The 21,835-nt window shown below is 60.9% G+C and overlaps 1 protein-coding gene across 1 annotated transcript; it reads right to left on the bottom strand.

Moving 5' to 3' along the window:
- Window positions 1-22: 22 nt before the first annotated feature.
- Window positions 23-20,923, bottom strand: TJP3 (tight junction protein 3). Its single transcript, XM_042927990.1, is given in 22 exon segments — window positions 23-250; window positions 654-687; window positions 690-699; window positions 1,570-1,833; window positions 1,987-2,087; window positions 2,184-2,394; window positions 2,776-2,846; window positions 5,443-5,538; window positions 7,646-7,857; window positions 7,967-8,204; window positions 8,284-8,392; window positions 8,905-9,061; window positions 9,259-9,325; window positions 9,566-9,624; window positions 11,848-11,956; window positions 12,215-12,374; window positions 13,418-13,521; window positions 14,524-14,845; window positions 15,096-15,198; window positions 16,400-16,509; window positions 16,617-16,673; window positions 20,751-20,923. Coding segments are annotated over 22 exon segments (2,715 nt in total). The 5' UTR covers window positions 20,769-20,923; the 3' UTR covers window positions 23-147.
- Window positions 20,924-21,835: the final 912 nt, after the last annotated feature.

The raw sequence follows: 21,835 nt of genomic DNA, 5'->3' as shown, positions 1-21,835 counted from the left end.
GGAAATCTCTAGAAGCCAGTGCTGTGAAAATACTCTATTTATTAAAGATTGGCAGAAGGAGGTAGGGTTCTAGGTTCTGTACGGGAAACTCAGTCCCAGCTCTAGGGAGGAAGAGGGGATAGGGGCCAGCTGGCCACCTGGGAGGGGTCACAGGTCGGTGGCCGGGCCCCAGTCGTAGCCGTCTTCGTCAGAGGACTCCATGTCTCGAGCTCGCGTGAACTTTTTCTTCAAAGCTTCCTGCCCATATGTCCTGGGGATCAGGAAATAGAATAGAGGCTGTGGGCAGGGGACAGGCAGGAGCCACCCTTACCTGAGGCTGACTCTGTGGGGCACGGTGGGTGTGGACAGAGATGAGCGAGACTGTGCATTTAGGGGTCAAGCCTCGTTAACGAACTCCTACACATCCTTCAAAGCCCCAGCCAGTGTCCTGTCCTTCAGGAGACTTTCCCAGTCAGTCCTCGTAGGAAGACAGCATCTGCTTCTTTGGCCCTGACGACATGGGGGTCTGAGTGACCCTGTCTGCTTTCAACCCGCCCACTGGGCTGGGAGCACCATGAAGGCATAGCCTGGTTCTCGGTCTCGTCACCCCCAGAGCCTGAGTCCCAGGAAGAGGGCCGAGGGGCCCCAATCTGGACTACGGGGGGGGCTCTTACCGCATGCTGTCCTGTCGCCACTGACCATGGGGGAATGGCCATCCACCTTGGAGGGGGAGAAAGGAGGTCAGCACTTCCCCCAGAGTAAGACAAAGTAGGGTGTAGAGGACCCCCATCCCAGCTTCCCACCTTGGCCCCGGTGGTGCTACCCACGCTTTCTCCTTGCCCCACACAGGTCTGCAACTCCTCCAATTTTTAGTGAGAAAATGGGGTGGGACAGAGAAAGGCCTTGGCTGCGATCCCCTAGCCTGTCAGCAAAGGGGGAAGTGGGTTCCCAGCTGTAGAATTCTTCAGAGGGCTGTTGTTAGGATGTTGTTAGGATGTTAGGCTGTTGTTGGCTGTTGTTGTCATAAATAAATCCGTGTATGGAAAGTGCTCAGGATAGTGCCTGCCCCATAAGCAAGCTGCCGTGGACAGTTGAGCAGGTTGGATACTGCACAACTCCAGGGACGCACCATTCCAAGTAGAGACCTCACAGATTTGTACATTTTTATATTTAACAAGAGACAGTCTGGAGGAAGGGTTGCCTTTGTCGAATTTATAAAGGGCACTGCAGAGGCTGAGGCAGCCTCAGTAAGAACAAATGCTATATAAATACTTGTTGTGGTTAAACACCCAACTAGTGTGGGCTGGGACTTGGACGAAGTGCATTGAGTTTAAACAGCCACCTTGTGACGTCAAGATTCATCCATTTCATTATGTCCCAGATAAGGAAATACAGAGGTTACAATGTTTGTTTTAAGTTGTTCAGTGACTCAGTGGCTCAAATACCCTAGGTCCGGGTGTGAGACACTGATCTGATCAGAGAAGCTTCTGTTCGTTAACATCCTGGTGGCAAACAGGCTCCCCTGTGTGTCCCAGCCCCACCCAAGACCCCTGCCAGGCCGCCCCCGCCCCCCGCCCGTGCCCCGCTTACCTGGGCCCCTCGGGGACCCGGGGCTCTCCCATGATCCCCCGGGCTCTGAGGCTCATCCGCCAGCACGGGTTCCGAGGACCGGGCCAGAGCTGGCGCCGGCGGACCCTCGTCCACGTCCGTGTGGGGCCCGCCCTCGCCATCCGTGTAGCCCTCCCCGTCTGTCTCGTAGTCGCTGTTGACCCGGCTGTCACAGCTCAGATCCGCAGAGCTGTCGGCCAGGCCTCGGTGAGGCAGGTCCAGGTTGCCCTCCGACGAGGTGTCCGGCTGCGGGGTGGGCGTGGCCGGGCTGAGCCAAGACCCCTCCCCCTCCTCCCAATCCCACCCCCGGCCTCCAACCTCCCTGCCAAAGCAGGTCCAGCCCGTCACCTCAGGTCCGACCTTGGCCGTGGACGTTGCCCCACCCCCCGCCCCAGGTACCTGGTCCTCGGCCGTCCAGATGGGCCGGGTCTGCTGCTCGCGGATGACGGCCTTGAGCTCCCGGTACCAGGCGTCACTCGTGCCATGCAGGGGGATGGTGGCTGCGGGGAGGGGGCTTCAGCGTGGCCGCAAGTGCGCAGCCGGGACCCACCGCCCACGCGGGCTCCCCCCCCCCCCCCCCCCCGCCGTCCGCCTACCGGTGAACAGGTGTTCGCTGTGCTTGCGTAGCTTCTGGGCTTGCGCGTAGAGGCGGCGGGTGCTGCGGCGGGAGACGGGCGCCAGCCACTGGCGCAGGGCCTTGAGGGCCACGCGGCTCTCGGGGGCGCAGAAGACCACGATGGGGTAATATTGCACGTAGTTGAGGCGTTCCACCGCCGACGGCGTCACGTCCAGGAGCGCGTGCTTGTTCTGCGCCCAGCCCGCGGCCGGAGACGGAGGCGGAGGCGGAGGCGGGGGGCGGGGCAGACGGCAGGGAGAGAAACACCCAGAGACGCAGCGGACAGGTCAGGAGGCAGGTGAAAGGTCAGAAGATCAGAGGTGGAGATGGAGGGTTGGGGTCAAGGTGGACCCTGACCTCAGGGCGCAGGCGAGCGCAGTGGGCAGGGGCTGTGACGGCCCAGCGCTCGCCACTGTGCGTCTCTGTCCCTCTCAAGCCCCCGCATCGCAGCACCTCCGAGGGGCGCCGAGGGGGTCTGTGCCGTGCAGCCCGGCCGGGGCGGGAACAGGTTGGAGGCCTGGGCCTTGGTTTCCCAACCCTTGAAAGGGGGCACAGAGCGGGGCCCTGCTTACGTTCTCGGCGATCACGCGCACGGTATCCAGCTTGATGATCTTGGAGGGGCTGTCGGTCCTCGACACGCTGTCTGTGGAGGGAGAGGTGACCGGCGGCTGCGGAAGGGCGTTCCCCTGGCCGCTCAAATTCTCGGGCCTACCTGCCCCTCCCCTGCTCAAGAACCCACCATGGCTGCCCATCACCCCGAGGGCGAGTCTAACGACAGCCACGAGCCTGACTCGCTGCACTCAAGTCTCCCTCCTGACCGTGGCCTACACTGCCGGGGACCATGTGGCAGATGGGAAACAGCCTCAAGGACATGAGGTCACCGGCTCGGGGTCACGGAGCCGACAAGGGGCAGCCAAGGAGCCCGATGTGGTGTTTGTGTTGCAGACACTAGCTGCGCCCCGCTTGGCCCCAACTTGGCTCGGGCTGCGTCTGCTGCTCTCTCCTCCCCCATGCGTTCTGTAGGACTGGAGATAGAGCCCTGCCTCCTCCAGGAAGCCCTCCAGGACAGCCAGGGGCTGATGGAGGTGACACGCCCTGCCCTGGGGGGGGCCCAAAAGGAAAAGGGGGGGAGTGGGGCAGAACCCTACCTAATTTATTTTATTGTTATGTGCAGAACAGGGACACCTGCGGGGGCTCCGTCGGTTAAGGGTCTGACGTCAGCTCGGGTCATGATCTCACACTTTGCGGGTTTGAGCCCCGCCTCGGGCTCTGTGCTGACAGCTCGGAGCCTGGAGCTTGCTCCGGATCCTGTGTCTCCCCCTCTCTGCCCCTCCCCTGCTCGCACCCTGTCTCTCTCTCTCCCTCTCTCTCTCCCTCTCCAAAATAAACATTAAAAACATTTAAAAAGTAAAATAAAATGTACAGAACATAAAACTCACCATCTCTAAGCTCACAGCTCAGCGGCCTCAGGCACACTCACACTGTCGTGCAGCCGCCCCCGCCATATGTCTCCAGCACTTTCCATGTCCCCGAACTGAGACTCTGTCCCCATGAAACACTGGCTCCCCACCTCCCGCCCCACCCCTGGCTCCCACCATCTACTCTCTGTCTCTGTGGGCGGGACTCCTCCGGGGGGGGGTCACGCGGGACGTGTCCTTCTGTGCCCGGCTGCTGTCACTGCTCAGTGTCCTCCGGGTCTGCCCACGTGGTGGCAGGAGGCAGGACGTCCTTCCTTTTTACGGCTGGATCATACTCCAGTGTGTGGACGGACACTGTGTCTATCCTTCACTGTGGCTAATACTGCTGGGAACGTGGGGGTGCCAGTGCCCGTTTGAGACCCGGCCCTTACTTCTCTTCGGTATAGACCAGACGTGGACTCGCTCGCTGGGTCAGACGATGACTCTGTGTAACCAAGGAGCTGCTCGTAGTTTTCCACAGTGGCCGCCTGGTCTCACGCTCCCCCAGCCGAGCACGAGGGCTCCCACTTTCCACATCCTCACGGCCACTTGCTATGCTCTGTTTTGCTGTTTTACACTCTGGCCCCGTCCCGGGGCCTCGCTTGGCCTCGCACTGTGGTTCCGATCGGCACTTCCCGGGCGACTAGTGATGTTAAGACGACCTTGCCCTCCAAACCACACGCCGGACCCTCATCCTTCCGCCAAGTTCCCTCCCCACAGACCCTGCCTCCCCTTTTGCTGTGGGAAGAGCCCCCTGAAGGCTGCTGAGCCCTCCGGGGCGGCGAGAAAGGGCCTCACCTCCTGAAATGCTCGCACCTCGCACGGGCACGAAGACCATTCCCACACTCATTCTTCCTGTCAAGCACAACCCCATTTGAGAGACGGGGAAGTGAGGTCTCAGGGCAAGCCACCAGCTCAGGGTCACCCAGCCAGGAGGAGCAGGAATTGCCCGGAGGTGACATCTGCCCACAGAACGGCCTCGCTCCAAAGCCCCGGCCAGGGGACACTTTGGCAAGGAGACGGTGTGTGTCTGCAAGAAAAGCCCCTCCGCCCTCCTTTGGGGGGCTCCTGACCGAGATTGCCACCCCACGGGGCTTTGCTCCGATGCTGTATTCAAGGGCATCCGCTCTGCAAACACTTCTCTCCGCTGGAATGCGGCCACCGTGTGTCAACCCACAGGTGTGGCCGTATCCCAGTAAAACTTTATTGATAGGTTATAGGTGGTGCAATGTGAATTTCATATCATTTTCATGTGTCACATCACATTTCTTTTCACTTCTCTTCAACCGTTTGAAATGTGTAGATACCGTTCTTAGCTGGCAGGCTGTATAAACACTTAGCTGATGGGCCAGATTTGGCCCTGGAGCTTTAATTTACTGACCCCCGCCCCCCCCCCCCCCCAGCTTGTTTCAGTAGTTGTTGGTGAATTTTTGGTGTTCTCGGGGGAATAGTTGTCTGTCTTGCTCAACGCTGTGTCTGTAGCTCAGTAAAGGAAGGGGCAGGTGGCACGTTGGGTTCATCGGCAATGGCTGCCGGGCAAACCGTGTTAAGAAGGATTCTGAGGCTCTATCCAGACAAAGAGCGCCATGATTGGCTCGGGACGTCTGGCCCAGGCCTTGGAGGGGGCGCTGGTGACTCATCTCCCTCGTGCCTGCCGTGGCTGTTTTAACTCTTTCCCGAAACAGCAGCAGCAGCAGCAGCAGCCCCCTCATCAAGCTGCCTCGGCCCCCGCGCCGGGCAAGAGGCTGTGAAATGGTTCCCCCAACAAGGCTGCTTCCTCACCTGCGATTTCGAACTGGTCGGGCATCTCCGCAGTCAACTTCTGCATGGCAATGTCTGCCACGGGCCCCAGGATCACCACCGGGCGCTTGAAGCTGGCTGAGGGGCAGAGAAACGGCAAGAATCAAGATCCCATTTGCAGCAAAGACCGCTAGACCCAGCCAGGCCCATGGCTGCCCGGCTAAAGACTACATCTCCCAGCGTCCCCTGCAGGCGGGAGGGCCACGTGACCACCTCCCGGCCAATGGGGTGCAAGCAGAATTGTGCGCGGTTCTCGGTTGTAGCCTTCCAGGAAAGGTAGGGGCCCTGTTCACCTTCTTGCCTTTTCCCCAGCTGGAATGGTCTTGGACCACATCATAAGGCAGAAAAACAAGACGTGAGACCACCCTCCGTTACTTACACCCGGGCTACGACTTAAAAAGAAGCTCTTTTCTGCTTCTGCAGCTCTCACGTGGGTTGGGTTATAGCACTGAAGTCAGTAGACAGCAAACTACAACCCGTGGGGCCACATCCGGCCCCCTGCCTGTTTTATAAATAAAGTTTTATTGGAACACAGTCACGTCCACTCATGTACTGCCTCTGGCTGCCTTCCTGCAGAGTGGAGTCGTTTTGAAAGAAACCACACGGCCCCACAAAGACTAAAATAGTAACTGTGTCTGACCCTTTGCAGGAAGAGTTTGCCAACCATTGGACTGATGGCTATACCATTTTAGCCATGAGGAAACGGGCACAGAACGCACAATGGCAGGAGAAAAGGGAGTAGTCAGCCCCCTCCTGATACCCCTATTCCCATCCCTCGGTAAGGATTTTTTGAATTTTTTCTTTAAAGTTTATTTTTGAGGGGCACCTGAGTGGCTCAGTGGGTTAAGCGCCCAACTTCAGCTCAGGTCACGATCTCAGGGTTCGTGAGTTCGAGCCCCACGTCAAGCTCTATGCTGACAGCTCAGAGCCTGGAGCCTGCGTCGGATTCTGTGTCTCCTTCTTTCTCTGCCCCTCCCCCGCTCACACCCTGTCTCTCTCTCTCTCAAAAAAAAAATAAATAAATAAATAAACTTAAAAAAAAAGTCACCCCCTCCAGCCCCCACGACCCCCCTTCTTGTCCCTGGATGAGCCTGTTCTGTACGTTTCACACACGTGGACTCACACCCCGTGTGGGCTCTGGGGTCTGGTTCCCTTTCTGAGCGTCAAACATTCAGGGTCCGTCAGCAGGGCAGCGGGGGTGGGCGCCTCGCTCCTGCTAGTGGGCGGGGCAGCGACCTGCGCGTGCGCGTTGGACACGTTCATCTGCAGACGCGCCGTGTGCGGTGGGCACACTGTGTGTGTCCCTTCATCTGTCGGTGAGCGTGTGGGTTGTTTCCACGTTTGGGCCGTTGTGAGCCGTGCTGCTGTGGACACGCGTGTTCAGGCTTCGGTCTCACGCCTGCTCACAGTATGCGTGTATTTTAAAGGGTGTCTGTTCAGCGCCAGCTGACACCCTAGAAAGGGCAGCGCCCACTGAACGCCCGGGCGGCCACCGCAGGCCACGTGTGGCCGTGGAGCCCCTAAAACGTGGCTGGCCTGAACCCAGATGTGCCGAGTGCAGAATACACACCAGGGCTTACACACACACACACACACACACACACACACACACACACGAGGGTGTGAAATATCTCACAGACTACTTATAATTGGGTTATCTGTTAAAATAATACTTTGGGGGGCGCCTGGGTGGCTCAGTCGGTTAAGCGTCCGACTTCAGCTCAGGTCATGATCTCACAGTCTGTGAGTTCAAGCCCCGCGTCGGGCTCTGTGCTGACAGCTCAGAGCCTGGAGACTGCTTTGGATTCTGTGTCTCCTCTCTCTCTGCTCCTCCGCTGCTCACACGCTCTCTCTCTCTCTCTCTCTCTCTCAAAAATAAGACAAAAAAAAAAAAAAAAACAAAAAGATACTTTGGGTATGGTAACAAGGTAAGTTGTTTAAGTTACGGGTAAGCACTTCTTTTCGAGATTGCCCCTGCGGCTTGCGGATCTCTACTGGAACAGGAAAGGAGCCCTTTCCTGTTCCCTTCGGCACCCTAAAATAACCCAAAATGGGTATTTCGGGTGGGGGGGAGAGGTTGAGGATGGGGGCTTCCGAAGCCTGGACGCGGAGGAAGACTTGGTCCAGGGCTTCCGAAAGCCTTACGAGCCCCCCCTCCCCTCGGCCCCCCGCCCCTCGGACCCACCTTCTCGAAGCACCACGCGTTCATACGGCGGGTAGTGACCCTGCCTGGTCAGATCGGACAGGTCCTCGCGGCTCCGATGGGTGGTCTTCTTGGCCCCTCGACGGAGACCCCGCAGCCGCCAGAACTCGGCCCGCGCGTTGGAGCCCGAAGACGCGCCCGGCCCGGCGCCCACGGCGCGCTGGGCGGCCTCCAGACTGGCCAGCTGCTCCGCCCTGGGGACGAGGCAGGGGGCTGGGCACGGAGGGCGGCGGAAACCCGGCCCGGGAGCCGGGAGGCCGCGCCCGTCTGCGGCGGGGAAGCCGAGGCCGAGGGGCGACGCACCTGCTCCGGTTGGGGATGATGCCCCGCTCCTGCTCGCGGAGGTCGCGCCCCATGCGCGCCGCCAGCCAGTGGCCCCCGCGGGCGCGGCTCTGCCCGGGGCCGGGGTACAGCGTGTCCAGCACGTGGAAGACGTCTCCGCGGGTGAAGCCCAGGCCCGACGGGGGGCTGGCCTCCAGCTCGAAGTGCGTGCGGATGTAGAAGGAGTCGCCCACGCGGGACTGCACCATTTTCCGGAAGACTGTGGACCGGGGAGGCTCGGTGAGCGCCCAGGCCCCCCCGCCCGGCCCCCGCCCGCCCGGCCGCGCGCGCGCACTCACTGTCCTGCTTCCGCTGCGTCACCAGTTCCACGTCCTCGCCCGGCGGCAGCCCCAGCAGGAACTGCACGGCCTCCTCGCGGGTCAGGTTCCGGAAGGGGACGTCATTCACCTGCGGGGAAGGGGGCGTGGCATGGGCCGCGGCCACCCCCCCCCCCCCCCCCCCCCCAGACAGGCGATGCCAGCTCTGCTGGGCACGGGGCCCACTCCCGGGAGGACAGCAGGGACGGGTCGTGACCCAGCCAACGAGGTCATGACACAGGCAGGGAGACGTTAAAATGTTCAGATGTCCAGGGGCGCCTGGGTGGCTCGGTCGGTTAAGCGACCGACTTCGGCTCAGGGCACGATCGCACGGTTTGTGAGTTCGAGCCCCAGGGTGGGCTCTGTGCCATCAGCTCGGAGCCCGCTTCGGATTCTGTGTCTCCCTCTCTCTCTCTGCCCCTCCCCCACTCAAGCTCTGTCTCTCAAAAATAAATAAATGTAAAAAAAAAAAATTTTTTTTTTTTTAAATGTTCACATGTCCCTGGGGGTGCTGCGGGTCCTGGGGGGAGGACACACAGGCCAGGACAGACTCCGGGGCCACCCAGCAGGCCGCCACACCCACTGCCGGCTGCCCCAAGTCACCTGCAGAATCTCATCTCCCTCCTGGATGCCCTGCCCGTCGGCCGGGCTGCCCTCCTGCACCCCGGACACGAAGATGCCCACGTCATTGCCGCCGGCCAGGCGCAGGCCGATGGTGGAGCCCTTGGGGAAGCGGACCACCCTCCAGTCGGGGCTGTACCTGCAAGGGGAGGCAGAGGCGGGGTCAGGCCGGAATGGGTGCAGAGGGGGCGCGCGGGGCCTCCCTGGGAGAGCCCCCACCCCCTCCGGGCCTCAGTTTCCCCACAGCCTCGCATGGCGGCCCCACCAACACGGGGACGCAGCCCCGGGATGCGCGAGTGTCCGGCTGGGGGGGCTTTTTTCCCCGGGGGGACGTACCCACGGTCCTCCCTGCTCTGGCCGCTGGGCACCCTGTAGATGTCATAGCTGCTTTGCCTGGGGGAGTCTGAAAGGGAACAGCAGTGTGTTTTCCAAGCACGCTGACTGGTCTAGCCGCCACACCTCAGCCTTAGGGTGTCCCTGCCCCACGGCGCTGTCACCCAGCCCTCCGTCCCTCCCAGGGAGCTGCCCCTGACCTCTTGGGCCCCTGCCCCCCTCTCCCGCCCTGCCTGGCACCACCTCACTGGTTGGGATCAGAAAAATCAGAAGGATGCTCAGAGTCACGTCCCTGCCACCGTCCGCTCACCTGTTTCCGAGATGGTTCTGGAATCCACTGAATTGTCCCGCCAAAGCGGGGGGCTCTCCCTGGAGGGGGAACGGATTTGGGGTGAAGTAGGGGCAGATGCCGAGAGTCGACCTTAGCAATTCCCTTTTATTTGCACCCAGATTCAAATTCTGCCCTTCTGGCTGGGAGACGGTGGGGTTGCTGCTCTGTCTCTGAGCTCGGGTTCCCTCCTCTGAGCCCCGGGGACGGCTAAGTCAGGGCCACAAGTAGGCATGGCTCAAAATGAGGCAAACCTGTGGCCGATGGTCACGTTTATTATTCTAATTAGTGAAAAGCTATAGAAGGTGATATGGTCTGAGTGTTGTGCTCCCCCCCCACCCCCCCCCACCCCCCCCCCCCGTCCCCACCGACCTAACCCCGGGGTGGGGGGGATGGTTTGGGAGGTGGGGCGTCTGGCAGGCGAGGCGATCAGGGTTAGGTGAGGTTGGGGGGGGGCAGGTGAGGTTGGGGGGGGCAGGAAGGTCATGCAACAGACCCTCCCCCCCGCCCCCAACCCTCTGAGAGATGCCGCCCTGTGTCACTCCAGAGGCTGGCGTTCCTGTTACCGAGCGTCCCCGAGCCCGGCTGCACGGTAACAGCCGTATGAAGGAGCGGGCGTTCCCTGTGGCTCAAGCACACACGTGTTGCCTCCTTCTGTCACTGATACTCAGCACCCCGAGATCCGGGGCTCTGGGGTCCCCTTCCCGGCCGAACCAGCCCCGGGGACCCGGGAAAAGAGCGGCACAGGAGGAACCGCGTGCTGAGCTGAGGTTACAAGAAGCAGCTTCTGTCTCGGTCCGTATTCTTAAGTCTCTGTGGGATCATTCGTTCTGGGGACCCGCGAAGCCCTGAGTCCTCCTGCCCCCACGGCTGTGAGCGCGCTGGGGACCAGCCACCCCCAAATCCTACTGCCCTAGCCGGCGCCTCGGCTGTAGCCTCCTAAGACCCAGAGATCAGAGGCACCCAGTGAACTCCACATTATCCGTGTGGGATAATGTTCACCGGCGTTTCGAGCCGCTAGGCTTTAGGGAAATTTGTTACCGAGCCACAGATAACGGATAGACCCCCCCCCCCCCCCCCCCCCCCCCCCCCGCTTCACAGGCGCCGAAGGCCTTAGCGATAATATACCCATGACCTAATCCCCATGGGCTGGGCACTTATGTTTTGGTTTTTTAAATTTTTTTAATGTTTTTATTTATTTTTGAGTCAGAGAGAGACAGAGCACGAACGGGGGAGGGGCAGAGAGAGAGGGAGACACAGAATCCGAAGCAGGCTTCAGGCTCTGAGCTGTCCGCACAGAGCCCGACCCGGGGCTCGAACCCACGGACCATGAGATCATGACCCGAGCCGAAGTCGGACGCCCAACCGACTAGGCCACCCAGGCGCCCCTGGGCACTTCTGTTTTTAGGCATGGAGTCGTGTCCCCTCAAAATTCCTGCACCGAAATCCTAACCCCCAGCATCGCAGAATGTGACGGTACTTGGAAACACGGTCGCGGTGGATGCAATTGGTGGAGAGGAGGACCTACTGGCAGGAGGAGGGGAGGCCCTGATCCCATATGACTGGGGTCCTTATACAGTGGCGACGTTTGGACCCAGAGACAGACAAGATGACGTGAAGTCATCAAGAGGAGGTGGCCACTTACAAGCCCAGGACTTTCTGGAAGCTACCAGAAGGTAGGAGAGACCTCCCGCCCCTGCCTCCCCGCCTCCCCGCCTCCCCGCCTCCCCGCCTCCCCGCCCCGAGCCTCCAGGGGGAGCGCGGCCCTGCCCACACCCTCATCTGGGACTCCGGATCCGCGAGACCATAAATTTCTCCTGTCCTAAGCCACCAAGTCTGGGCACTGTGTTTATAGCCACCGCAGGACACGAATGCAAGGTCACTGCCACTTGTTCCCGTCTGTAAACATCATCATAACGAGCAAGCACCCTCCAGTCCCTGCACACACCCGTGGCTATCTTGCCCCCAAGAGAAAATCCCTAAAGGAGGACTGAAGTCGAAAATGGGTTCGAAATTGGATGGAAGTCGAAACTGGGGGGGGGGGGGGGGGGTCTTGGAAAATTCCGCTCCTTCTGCTTTAAGTTGATCCCTACCAGGCTCTCCCGGTCCCGAGAACCCAGAGCCACGTACTGGGGGCCAGAAGGACTATGTGTGGACGGGGGAAGCCTCTTCCAGGCAGGCCACCGGGACCGCACCCTCCAGTCGGAAACGATAGGCCCACGTTCCATTCCCACTCAGCCCTTCTGGCCGACAGGGGTACGTACTCGGGGGAGTCGGTCCAGCTGGCATCAGAGCTCCGCCGCACATGCTGGGGCGGCGGTGGGACGTGGGACGGTGGCGCCTGGGACGTTTCTGAGCCGAGGTCTGAGATGTCTGCAGCGGAGAGGACGTCCCATCAGGCCTGCAGCCCGCACCGCAGAGGGGGACGTCAAGGCCCCTCTAAGCCAAGGGGCCCAGGCCAGAGTCTGGCTCAGCCAGTAAGCCCTGACTTCCTGTGTGGCCTTGGACAAGTGTCTGTCCCTCTCTGGGCCTCACAGGGCCAGGCTCACGTGCCCCGCCGGGCCCCGCCTGGCCTCCTCGGCCTCCCCTGCCCTCCGCTGAACCCACAGGGCCTGCCCTCTGGCCCCTCACCGTCCAGGAGAGAGCTGTCGGTGTCACTGACGGCCGACGGGATTTTCACCAGGAACTGCCCTCTGTCCCTGAGCACCAGCAGAGTCAGCTTCCCTTCTGACTTCTCGATCAGTCGCCGTGTGTCGCTCAGAGACAGATTCTCGCTGGACACGCCATTGATCTGAAAGGCCCGGGAAGGAAGACAGGAAGGGAGTTAACACTAGACAGGGGATACTAGAAACAGACAGCTTGGTGGGGGCACTAGAAACACACAATTGCTAAAAACAGACGTTCTCAAGAGAAAACGATGGTACGGGACCCCTGCTGTGAGGAGACCATGCCCAGAAGTGACTCCCACAAAAATTCCAGAATTCGGGCGCCTGGGTGCCTCGGTCCGTTAGGTGTCCAACTCGATTTCAGCTCCTGTCATCATCCCAGGGTCGTGGGACTGAGCTCCGCCATCAGGCTCTCTGCTGACGGCACGGAGTCTGCTTGGGATTCTCTCTCTCCCTCTCTCTCTCTCTCTGCCCCTCCCCTCTTTGCATGCACACATGCACGAGCGCTCTCTCTCTCTCTCTCTCAAAAAAAAAAAAAAAAAGAATTCCAGAAGCAGCCAATTTTCTGAGGGGCAGAGGGAGCTTTGGGGGAAAATTAAAAGCAGCCTGACTCCCCATCTCCCTAGAAGGGGAATTTCTCAGGAGACGCTAGAAACAAACATTAGGGACAAGTCTAACTAGGGGGCCCTAGTCAGTCCATAGAGCGTGAGTTCAAGCCCCGCGTCGGGCTCTGGGCTGACAGCTCAGAGCCTGGAGCCTGTTTCGGATTCTGTGTCTCCCTCTCTCTCTGACCCTCCCCCGTTCATGCTCTGTCTCTCTCTGTCTCAAAAATAAACATTAAAAAAAAAATTTTTTTTATAAAAAAAGAAAGAAAAAGAAAGGAAAAAAAAGAAACAAAGAAACCTGTCTAACCAGGGAGCAGATATGTACATACCCAAAGATACTAAAAGCAGACAATCTACATGAGATACTAGAAACTGACATTTGGCAGGTGGGGGCGGGGGGCCCTCTCTAACCCTTGGGAAGGAGGCAACTGAGTACAAATGGTTCTGGCTCTGCCGACCTGCCGAGCGGCTGGGTCACCCTGCCAGCCCCCCCCCCCGCCCCCCCGCCCCCCGCCTGCCACTCGGTGTCCCTGTCCCGCCCCCGACAGGAAGCCTGGGCTCACCTGGAGGATGAGGTCGCCTTCCCGCAGCCCGCGGTTCCTGGCCGCCAGGCCCGACTCAGTGATGTGCTTGATGAAGATCTGACTGCCCAGGGTGACCCCGAACTCTGTGGGGGGGGGGGGAGGAGGGACACTGAGGCAGGGCCTGGGGTCTGGGTTGTAGAAGGTCCACGGCAGGGGCGTGGGAAGGCACGGAGCCCCGGTCCCAGCTCCCCGACACCCTCAATGACATCCCGGTGAGAGTTTTCAGGATGTGACTCTTGTTATCCCAGTTACAAGGCAGCGGGGGCGCCCGGGGCGGGGAGGCTCCGGGTTAAGCGCCCGACTTCGGCTCAGGTCACGATCTCGCGGTTTGTGGGTTCGAGCCCCGCGTCGGGCTCTGTGCTGACGGCTCGGAGCCTGGAGCCTGTTTCAGAGTCTGTGTCTCCCTCTCTCTGCCCCTCCCCCACTCACGCTCTGTCATTCTCCTTCTCTCTCTCAAAAATACACATTAAAAAAAAATTTTTTTTAAATTACAAGGCAGGGGGCCGATGTCCCAGTGCCATTTGTCACATCATGTTTAGAATTCTAAGGCCAGGGTGCTGCTACTGAACTGAGATGGGGTCAGAGGCCACACATTGGCCTTATGGAGGGAATTCTAGTGTCGTGACACTTCTCTGGATGCCACAGTGTGTGAGCTTCCCGGGCCGGAAAGCAACACCAGTTTGCAATCTCATGGTTCTGGGCTCAGAAGTCCCAACACCCAGGCGTGGGCAAGGCCGGTTCCCCCAGGGCCTGGCTCCCCCCTTTTCCGGCTTCCGGAAGCCCGGCATCCTGGGCCCGCGGCCCCTCCTCATCCTCACGGCCAGCAGCTCGGGTCGGGGTCTGCCCATCTCTCTGCCCCCCTCTCGTGAGGACCTCGCGAGGCCGCCGGGCCCCCCGGGACACCCAGGGTCACCCCCACCTCAGGGGCCTGGGCCTGCCCCCCTCTGCCGCACGAGGCCACATGTCCCAGGTCCCAGGGACCAGGACGGGGACGCCTCTGGACACACGGGACAGGGGGTCAGCGCGGCCACGGCGCCCCTTGGCGGGAACCGGGAGCGCCACTGCCGACGACCCGCCGACCTCACCTTCGCTGTCCCTCCTCCGCACCAACACGGACTTCACGGGCCTCATCTGCACGTCCTGCCGCGGCAGCCGCTTAAAGCCCGACACCAGGGCCAGCCCGTTGGCCTCAGACCTGCCGCCTGGGCTCCTGCGCCCGTGGCTGCCGGCCCGGCTCCGGCGGCCCGTCCTCTGCCGGCGGGAGCGCTCGCCCCAGGAGCGGCCAGACCCGCTGGATGTGTCCCCGTCGTAGCCCTGGCCGTGGTCAGCCTCCCCATCCGAGACCTGATGTCCCCCAGAGGGGCTGGCCTTGGCAGGCAGCTGGATTTTCCGGGGACGCTTCACGGTCTGTGAGGGGAGAGAGGGGAGGGGCCGGCTCGAGGCTCCGCCCCGAACCCTGTGGAAGGTGGGGAGGGGGGGGCCCTCTCTGGGCCTGAACATCCAAGCTGTGAAATGGGGACCGGATTCCACCTGCTTGTAGAAGCTTCCACTCATAACACCCGCGGGCTGCAGGTGGGGCTCAAAGTGGGGGCGGGGGGAGGGCAGAGGTGCCCACGGGGGGTGGGGGGGCTGCCCCGCCCACCTGGCCCCCACTCACAATGTTGGCCAACTTGGTGCAGGTTTTGAGTATCTGAATGGCAAAGGTGGAGGTGACGCTCTCCATGGAGACCCCATTCACCATGACGATGTGGTCCCCTGTCCTGAGAGAAGAGGGAGGCTGGGTCTCAGGGACGAGTCCTCACATAGGAGCCCTCTCCTCAGGCCTTCCCTGCAGCCCCTGCCATGTCCCCCAGTGCCCGACTTTGGGGCAGGCACCTCCCAGTCGACAAGGCCTGGTTCTAATTCGCTGGTGTCCCCAGGCTCACAAAGACATTTATCCTTCTGGCATTTATCCCTCAGTTTCCTCATCTGTAAAATGGGGCCAACAACAAATCCAACTATAATAATAGAATGCAACCGGGGCCCCTGGGTGGCTTAGCCAGTTAAGCGTCTGGCTCTTGATCTCGGCTCAGGTCATGATCTCACGGGTCCGTGACTTTGAGGCCCTCGTTGGGCTCAAACTTACTGCACGGAGCCTGCTTTGGATCCTCTGTCTCCCTCTTTCTGGCCATCTCCTGCTTGCGCTCTCTCTTTGCCTCAAAAACAAATAAACGTCATAAAACAAAAAATTGAATGCAACCACAGAATGCAAGCTGTGATTATAAGTGTCTCCGTACCCCTCAATCCTTGTCACGCCCCCGTTTCTGCTTTTCTCCCCCTCTTTCCTGTGTTTCTTTTTTTTTTAACGTTTATTTATTATTGAGAGACACAGAGCATGAGCAGGGGAGGGGCCGAGAGATGGAGAGACACAGAATCTGAAACAGGCTCCAGGCTCTGAGCTGTCAGCCCAGAGCCAGACGCGGGGCTTGAACTCACAAACGGCGAGATCATGACCCGAGCCAAAGTCGGACGCTTAATTGACTGAGCCACCCAGGCGCCCCTTCCCTGTGTTTCATAACGTCTCTCTCTCTCTCTCTCTCTCTGAAGCTGTGTCTCGATTCTGGACTGAACCATATCACCCGTCAGCCACTCAGGTCCCAGAACCGTTTTCCCAACAGAATGCCTGCCGCTCCCAAGGGCTCAGAACACAGCGTCTCCTTCCCTGCGGCCACAAAAGGCTTCCAGGACCTTTCATCCCAGGAAGGCCATTATGACCCCGGAGACCTACAGCGAAGGACCAGGAAGTGGCTTGGGGAGGGTGAGTCTCCCAACGCCAACCCTGTGCTGCTGGCAGCTCCGAGCCCTGTGTTGACAGAGCTGAAAGGCACCAGGCACTTTCCCCGCTCCTGGCTTTGGCCCACACACCTCCCTGCTCTCGGCAGGCCCCGCCCCTGCCCGCACCCCTGCTGCCTTGATACTCACTGCAGTTGGCCCTCAGCTGGCCCCCCCGGCACCACATCCGACACGACCACGGATCCACTGGGCCGGTCTCGGCCACCAGAGATTGCAATGCCAAAGCCTCTCCGGGGGTCCTGAGAGGGGAGGAGACCTAGGATGAGTTTTTGCGTCCTCCCGTGGAGCAGCCCGGGGTCAAGGTGGCACCCCTGCAGGCACCCACGCGGGGAGAGGGAGGCCTCACCTTGCAGAGCGTGGCCGTGTGCTGTTCCCAGATGGTCATCTCCTCCATGTCCAACACCTGACAGCAGAGGAGCGGGAGGTGGGCTTGAGGCCACCGCAGGCCCACTGGAGCATGCAGGGGTCCCCCGCCCTGGGTGGGGAGCCCGGCTGTGACATTCCCCGGGTCCCAGGCCTGTGGGCAGGTTGCTACCTCTCTGGAGACCTCAGCTTTTCTATCTGCAAGGTGGATTTAGGTCAGGGGTTCTCAGTTAGGGACCACGCTGCCCCCCAGAGTACGTGTGACGCTGGCGGTCATCACAATGCTGCCCAGCCCCCCACAGAGCGGGGAAGCCCCCCCACGGGGAACGATCCAGGCCCAAATGTGCCAAAGCTGAGACCCTCGTTTGAGTGAAGCAAACTGGTGAGAGGAGAGAAAATGCAAGTGCCTGGGGGGACCCATGCCTGGGGGAGGGGGGATCGAGTGGGGGGGGGAGGGGGGAATCCATGTTTGGGGGGGGGAAATCAAGCCAGGCCTGCCAGGCAGAGGGAGCCCACTCTGCTCCAGCCACCTGGGGCCTCCTCACTGTTCCTCCGACCCCTGGGGCCTTTGCACGTGCTGTTCCTTCTGCCTGAAACTCTTTTCCCCCAGATCTCCACCTGACTCCTTCCCTCACCTCCTTCTCCTCTCAGCTCCTGTGCTACCTTGCCGGGGAGGCTCTCCAACCACCCGGTGCGGAACAGTAAGCTCTTCCGGCTCCACGGCAGACCGCCCTATCCACCCTTCCCCAATACGCGTTCCTAATTCGGAGAACTTGTGACCCCTTGACGTTCTCTTGGCTTTTTTGGTCTGTCCGTCTCCCCTCTCTAGAACACCCGATCTGGAGGGCTGAGATTTTTGTTTGTCTCGTTCACAGTGGAGTCCCGGTTCATAGCAGGGATTCAGGAGCAATTTACTGGAGGAAGAAAGGAGGGAAAGAGGGGAGAGGAAGGAAGGAAGGAAGGAAGGAAGGGGGTGCTTTCCTTGTGCGGGGGGTACTTTACAGGTACTATCTCATTTAATCCACTCACTGAAGGGAGATCCCGTCATCCCCATGTCACAGATGAGGCAACTGAGGCACAGAGAGGCGAAGTCACTTGCCAGGGCAACAGCCCCGATAGAGGCTGTGGCTGGGAACGTGGATTCGGTTATTTGCACGCCCGTGATACAGATGGGGACCTGGCTTCTGGGAGTACAAGGCCACCCTCCAGGACACCCGGCCAGAGAAGGCGGGGCGTGAAGCCCACCCTCCCCCGCCCCCTCCTTGTCCCTTTCCTCTCCGGGCCTGCCACCCCCCCCCCCCCTCGCCTGGTAGACCCGCCCCCCCTCCCCCCGGGGGCACAGCAGGTGGTGATTCCTCCCCCTAAGAACCCCTCGCTGGCTGCCCCAGTGCCTTTTCTTAACGGATCCCGGGAGAGCGGCATTCCTGGCTCCCAGGGGGTGGGGGGAGGGGGCGAGGCGAGAGACAAACACCGCCGAGGGCGGGGCCTCCCGGGCACTCCCGGCCCCGCGGTTACCCGGGAGCTGAGGGCAGCGCTCCCAACCCCGACTCAAACCCCTCTGCCGGCTGCCTCAGTTTCCCCGCCTGCCAAATGGGCTACCCCCACCCCCGGCGCCCTGGCCTTCAGGGCCGAGGCGGCGGCGGCGCGGGGCAAGGAGCCAGGCGGGAAAAGCAGAAAGAGCCTCGACTTTCCTCCTTGGCACGTTAGTAAGAGACACCGCGCTCCGCTGGCTGCCGACGAGACGCTCATCGTTTAACCCTGAGCGACCTTAATGTGTCACCGCTATTATTCCCACCTTAAGGGAGAGCAAAGGAAGGCCCAGAGAGGCGCAGCAACTTGCCTGAGGTCACCCGGTGAACAGGTGGACACAGGCGGCCGGTCTCGCACCCTTGCCCCTAACCACGGCACCCCTCCGCCCTGTCCCTTGTTTTCTTCTTCCGGACTTATGTTTCAGAGCAGAATCTTTGTACTCGCTTTGAGTTTACACTTTGTATCATTAAATGCCCTCCGGAACTTTGATTTCCCAGCCTTATTTTAAGACACAGCCCCAGGGAACCAGGGCCCCTGGGGGAACAGGTGCAGGTGGCCCCGGCTTGCCCTGCCACCCGCCCCCCTCCCGCCCCGTGCAGGTTCACCTCCTTAGATATTACAGACCTTGTCTAACACCCACGGGGCCAAGCCTAACCCGCCCCCCAGTGGCCCTCAGCTCCGTTCTCCTGCACGTCTTCGCCCTGGCAGTCCCCTGGGCCCAGAGACACCCCCCAAGAACCCGCAGGCAGCTAGCCCTCACCACTTGGGTCTCCTGCCTCCTCAGGCAGCCCTCCTGGGCGAGCCAAACTTCCAGGGCTCCCTGTCATGCTTCCCCGTTTTCTTTCTTAGGCTTGGATCACGGCACCCCAAACCATCTTAAATTACCCTGTTTAGGGGCACCTGGGCGGCTGGGTGAAGCGTCTGACCTCCGCTCAGGTCATGATCTCACGGTCTGTGAGTTCGAGCCCCGCGTCGGGCTCTGTGCTGCCAGCGCAAAGCCCACTTGGGGACCCCGGTTCCCCTCCCTCTTTGCCCCTCCCCCACTCGCTCTCCCTCTCTCTCAAAAATAAACATTTCTTAAAAAAATGAGCCAGTTTAATCATCAGCTTGCAAGTTCCTGATCTTTCCTCTTGGGCCGTGAAGGCGGGCTGGGGCCGTCTCTCGGGCACCCTGGTGATGGCCCTTGGCATCTCCTGGGCCCTGGTGAACCCCTACTCATCCTTCAGAGCCCCCGGGACGCTGTTTCTTCCTCCAAGAAGTGAGTCCTCAGCGGCCCCATTCACACGCCTTACATCCCTAATCATTGGAATCGGGGGTGTCCCAGTCCATTGCCTCCCATACACCCCTCTAGTCTGGGGCCGGCGGCTGGGCAAGGTTGGGGACCCTGGGACCCCAGTATAGTCCCCACAGAACCAGAAGAGAGACGGAGTTCGAGGAATGGGGGTGAATGGTGAGATAAAAGGCTTATTCAGCCAGGAACTCAACCGGGTGTGTCCAGAATTCCTAGACCCCTCGGTCAGCCCTTCACCCACCCAGGTGAGCTCTGAGGGGGCGGGGCCTGGGCCTTTATCCCCACCCCCTCCCCCAGGGAGGAGGAGAGGAGGAGTCACCCAAACGGGCGGGTCAGGTGGTACCCTGTCACACAACCCCGGGCACTTGGCTCCCCGCCCCCTCCCCATCTCCGCCTCGGGGAACCAGGGCGCGGGGAGAGGGGGTAGGGGGGCCACAAATATGGGAGGTGGGGAGGGGATTCTGGAAGCCTCCCCCCCCCCCCCTCAGCCAGGACGGAAGTTGGCGGGAACCAGAACTGCCCGGAAGTGTGGTCTGGGGCGAGCCACGTTCCCCTAAGGCCTCACTTTACCCCTCCAGGCGCGATCTGCCGCCCGGTGCGGCGGTTATGAAAGGGGTCAGCCCGAGCTCGGTCCCCGGAGGGTGAGGTTTCCCCCCAAATAGAGACAAGGGGATCCCCTCCCCCCAGCAGGTTTGCTCGTGGGTAAAAGGGGCTCAAGACCCCTGCCTCTGCCCGGTAATGCAAGTTAACGGCTCTGTATACAGTAGGCGCCCAATGAATGTTGGTTCCGGCCTCGCCGCATTCACCGAAGCCACCCCAGCCCACAAATGAAGTCATTGCTGCCGTCCCACTGTTGCTCAAGACTAACTCGGCCCGAACACCCCGCGTAAACATCTTTATAGGGCACCCAAGACGTGCCAGGCGCTAAAAACACGGTTTCCTCTTTGAATCCTCCCTGCACCTCCTTCCCGAGGAAGATGGCCCATTTGAGGGGCGAGGTATGGAGAGGCCTTGATTCACCGGCCCGAAGTTACACAGAAAAGTCAGGATTTGACCCCAGAGAGGCAGACCTTGGAGCACGGAAAGACCCCCCCCCCCCCCGACAGCTTTTGGAGACCAGAGGGCGAACGCCCCTCTCTGAGCAGCCTCGGCCTAGCCACCACCTTCCTCTGGGCCTCAGTTTCCCCACCTGTAACCCGGGGTGGTCTGGGGTCCAGGCCCCAGGTCGCAGACTGGATCCAGGTCGCGGACCCCAGCTAGATCCCCTCCCCCTCCCGTCCTCTGCGCGCTACTCGCCTGGAATCTCACCGCCATGGTCCACCCCTGGCCTCTCCAGCGCCCCTGTCCCGGGGCGGGGGAGGGGGGGGCCTGGAAACGGTCAATCGGTCCCCACCTCGGGGTGAGGGAGGAGGCTAAGGACGGCTGCGGCGGAGAGAGCGCCCGGCCCTCGCCTCCTCCAGCCGCTCTGGGTCGCACCTGCCCCTCGTCCCCCGCCCCGTCCCCTGCCGGCCCCGCCCCCGCCCCGCCACGCCTTCGGGACCGCGCCGGGGCCGCCTCCGCCCCCGCAACACGGGCTCCGGGCTCCGGGCTCCGCGCTCCGGGGTGGGAATGCCAGACCGGGTTTTCCACCCAGCCGGGCACGAGCCCGCCGTCGGGGCAGGACGCCGGCCGGGCGGGGCTGCAATGAAGACCCGGCAGGAAGTCCGGCCGCGCTCGGAACCGGCGCCTGGGACGGGGCAATCGGCGCCCCCGGCACGTTTCGAGGTTCCGCTGGGACATCGGTTGCACCAAAAGCAGGTTGAGTGCCAGAGACCTCCAGGGCGCAGGGCTAGCCTTCCTCAGGGCACCCCATCTCCAGGAAGTCCCCCCCCCCACATTTCATAGAGGGGAAACTGAGGCCCAGAGGGGTCAGAGACTTGGGCTTTCTGAACGTCCACGGCTGCCGCCCCAGGGCCTGGCCCCAAAGCCAGCAGAGAGAGCTCTGTCTTCACACCCCACCCGGGGCGGGGCTCCCCGCGGAGGAGGGCGGGCTCTGGGGAGCAAAGGCCGGGTCCGGAAGGTGAGATCTTGGGGTGACAGGACCAGGGCAGACACCCACACGTTCCTTGCTGCTTTAAATATATATTTAAACATTTTATTTATAGGAGCGCCTGGGTGGCCCAGTCGGTTGAGCGTCCCTCCTTGGCTCGGGTCGCGATCTCACGGTTTGTGAGTTCAAGACCTGTTTTGGACTCTACACTGGCCGTGCAAAGTCTGCTTGGGATTCTCTCTCTCTCCTCCCCCCTCTCTCTCTGCCCCTCCCCTGCTTGTGCTCTCTCTCTCTCAAAAACAAATAAATATTTTTTAAAACTAAAAAAATAAATATCTTTTTAAAAAGTTAT

This window comes from Panthera leo, chromosome A2, assembly GCF_018350215.1.
Source record: "Panthera leo isolate Ple1 chromosome A2, P.leo_Ple1_pat1.1, whole genome shotgun sequence".
NCBI classification, from domain to species: Eukaryota; Metazoa; Chordata; class Mammalia; order Carnivora; family Felidae; genus Panthera; species Panthera leo.
Note: the sequence above shows the minus strand (reverse complement) of the source record. Positions and strands in the feature narration are given on the sequence as shown.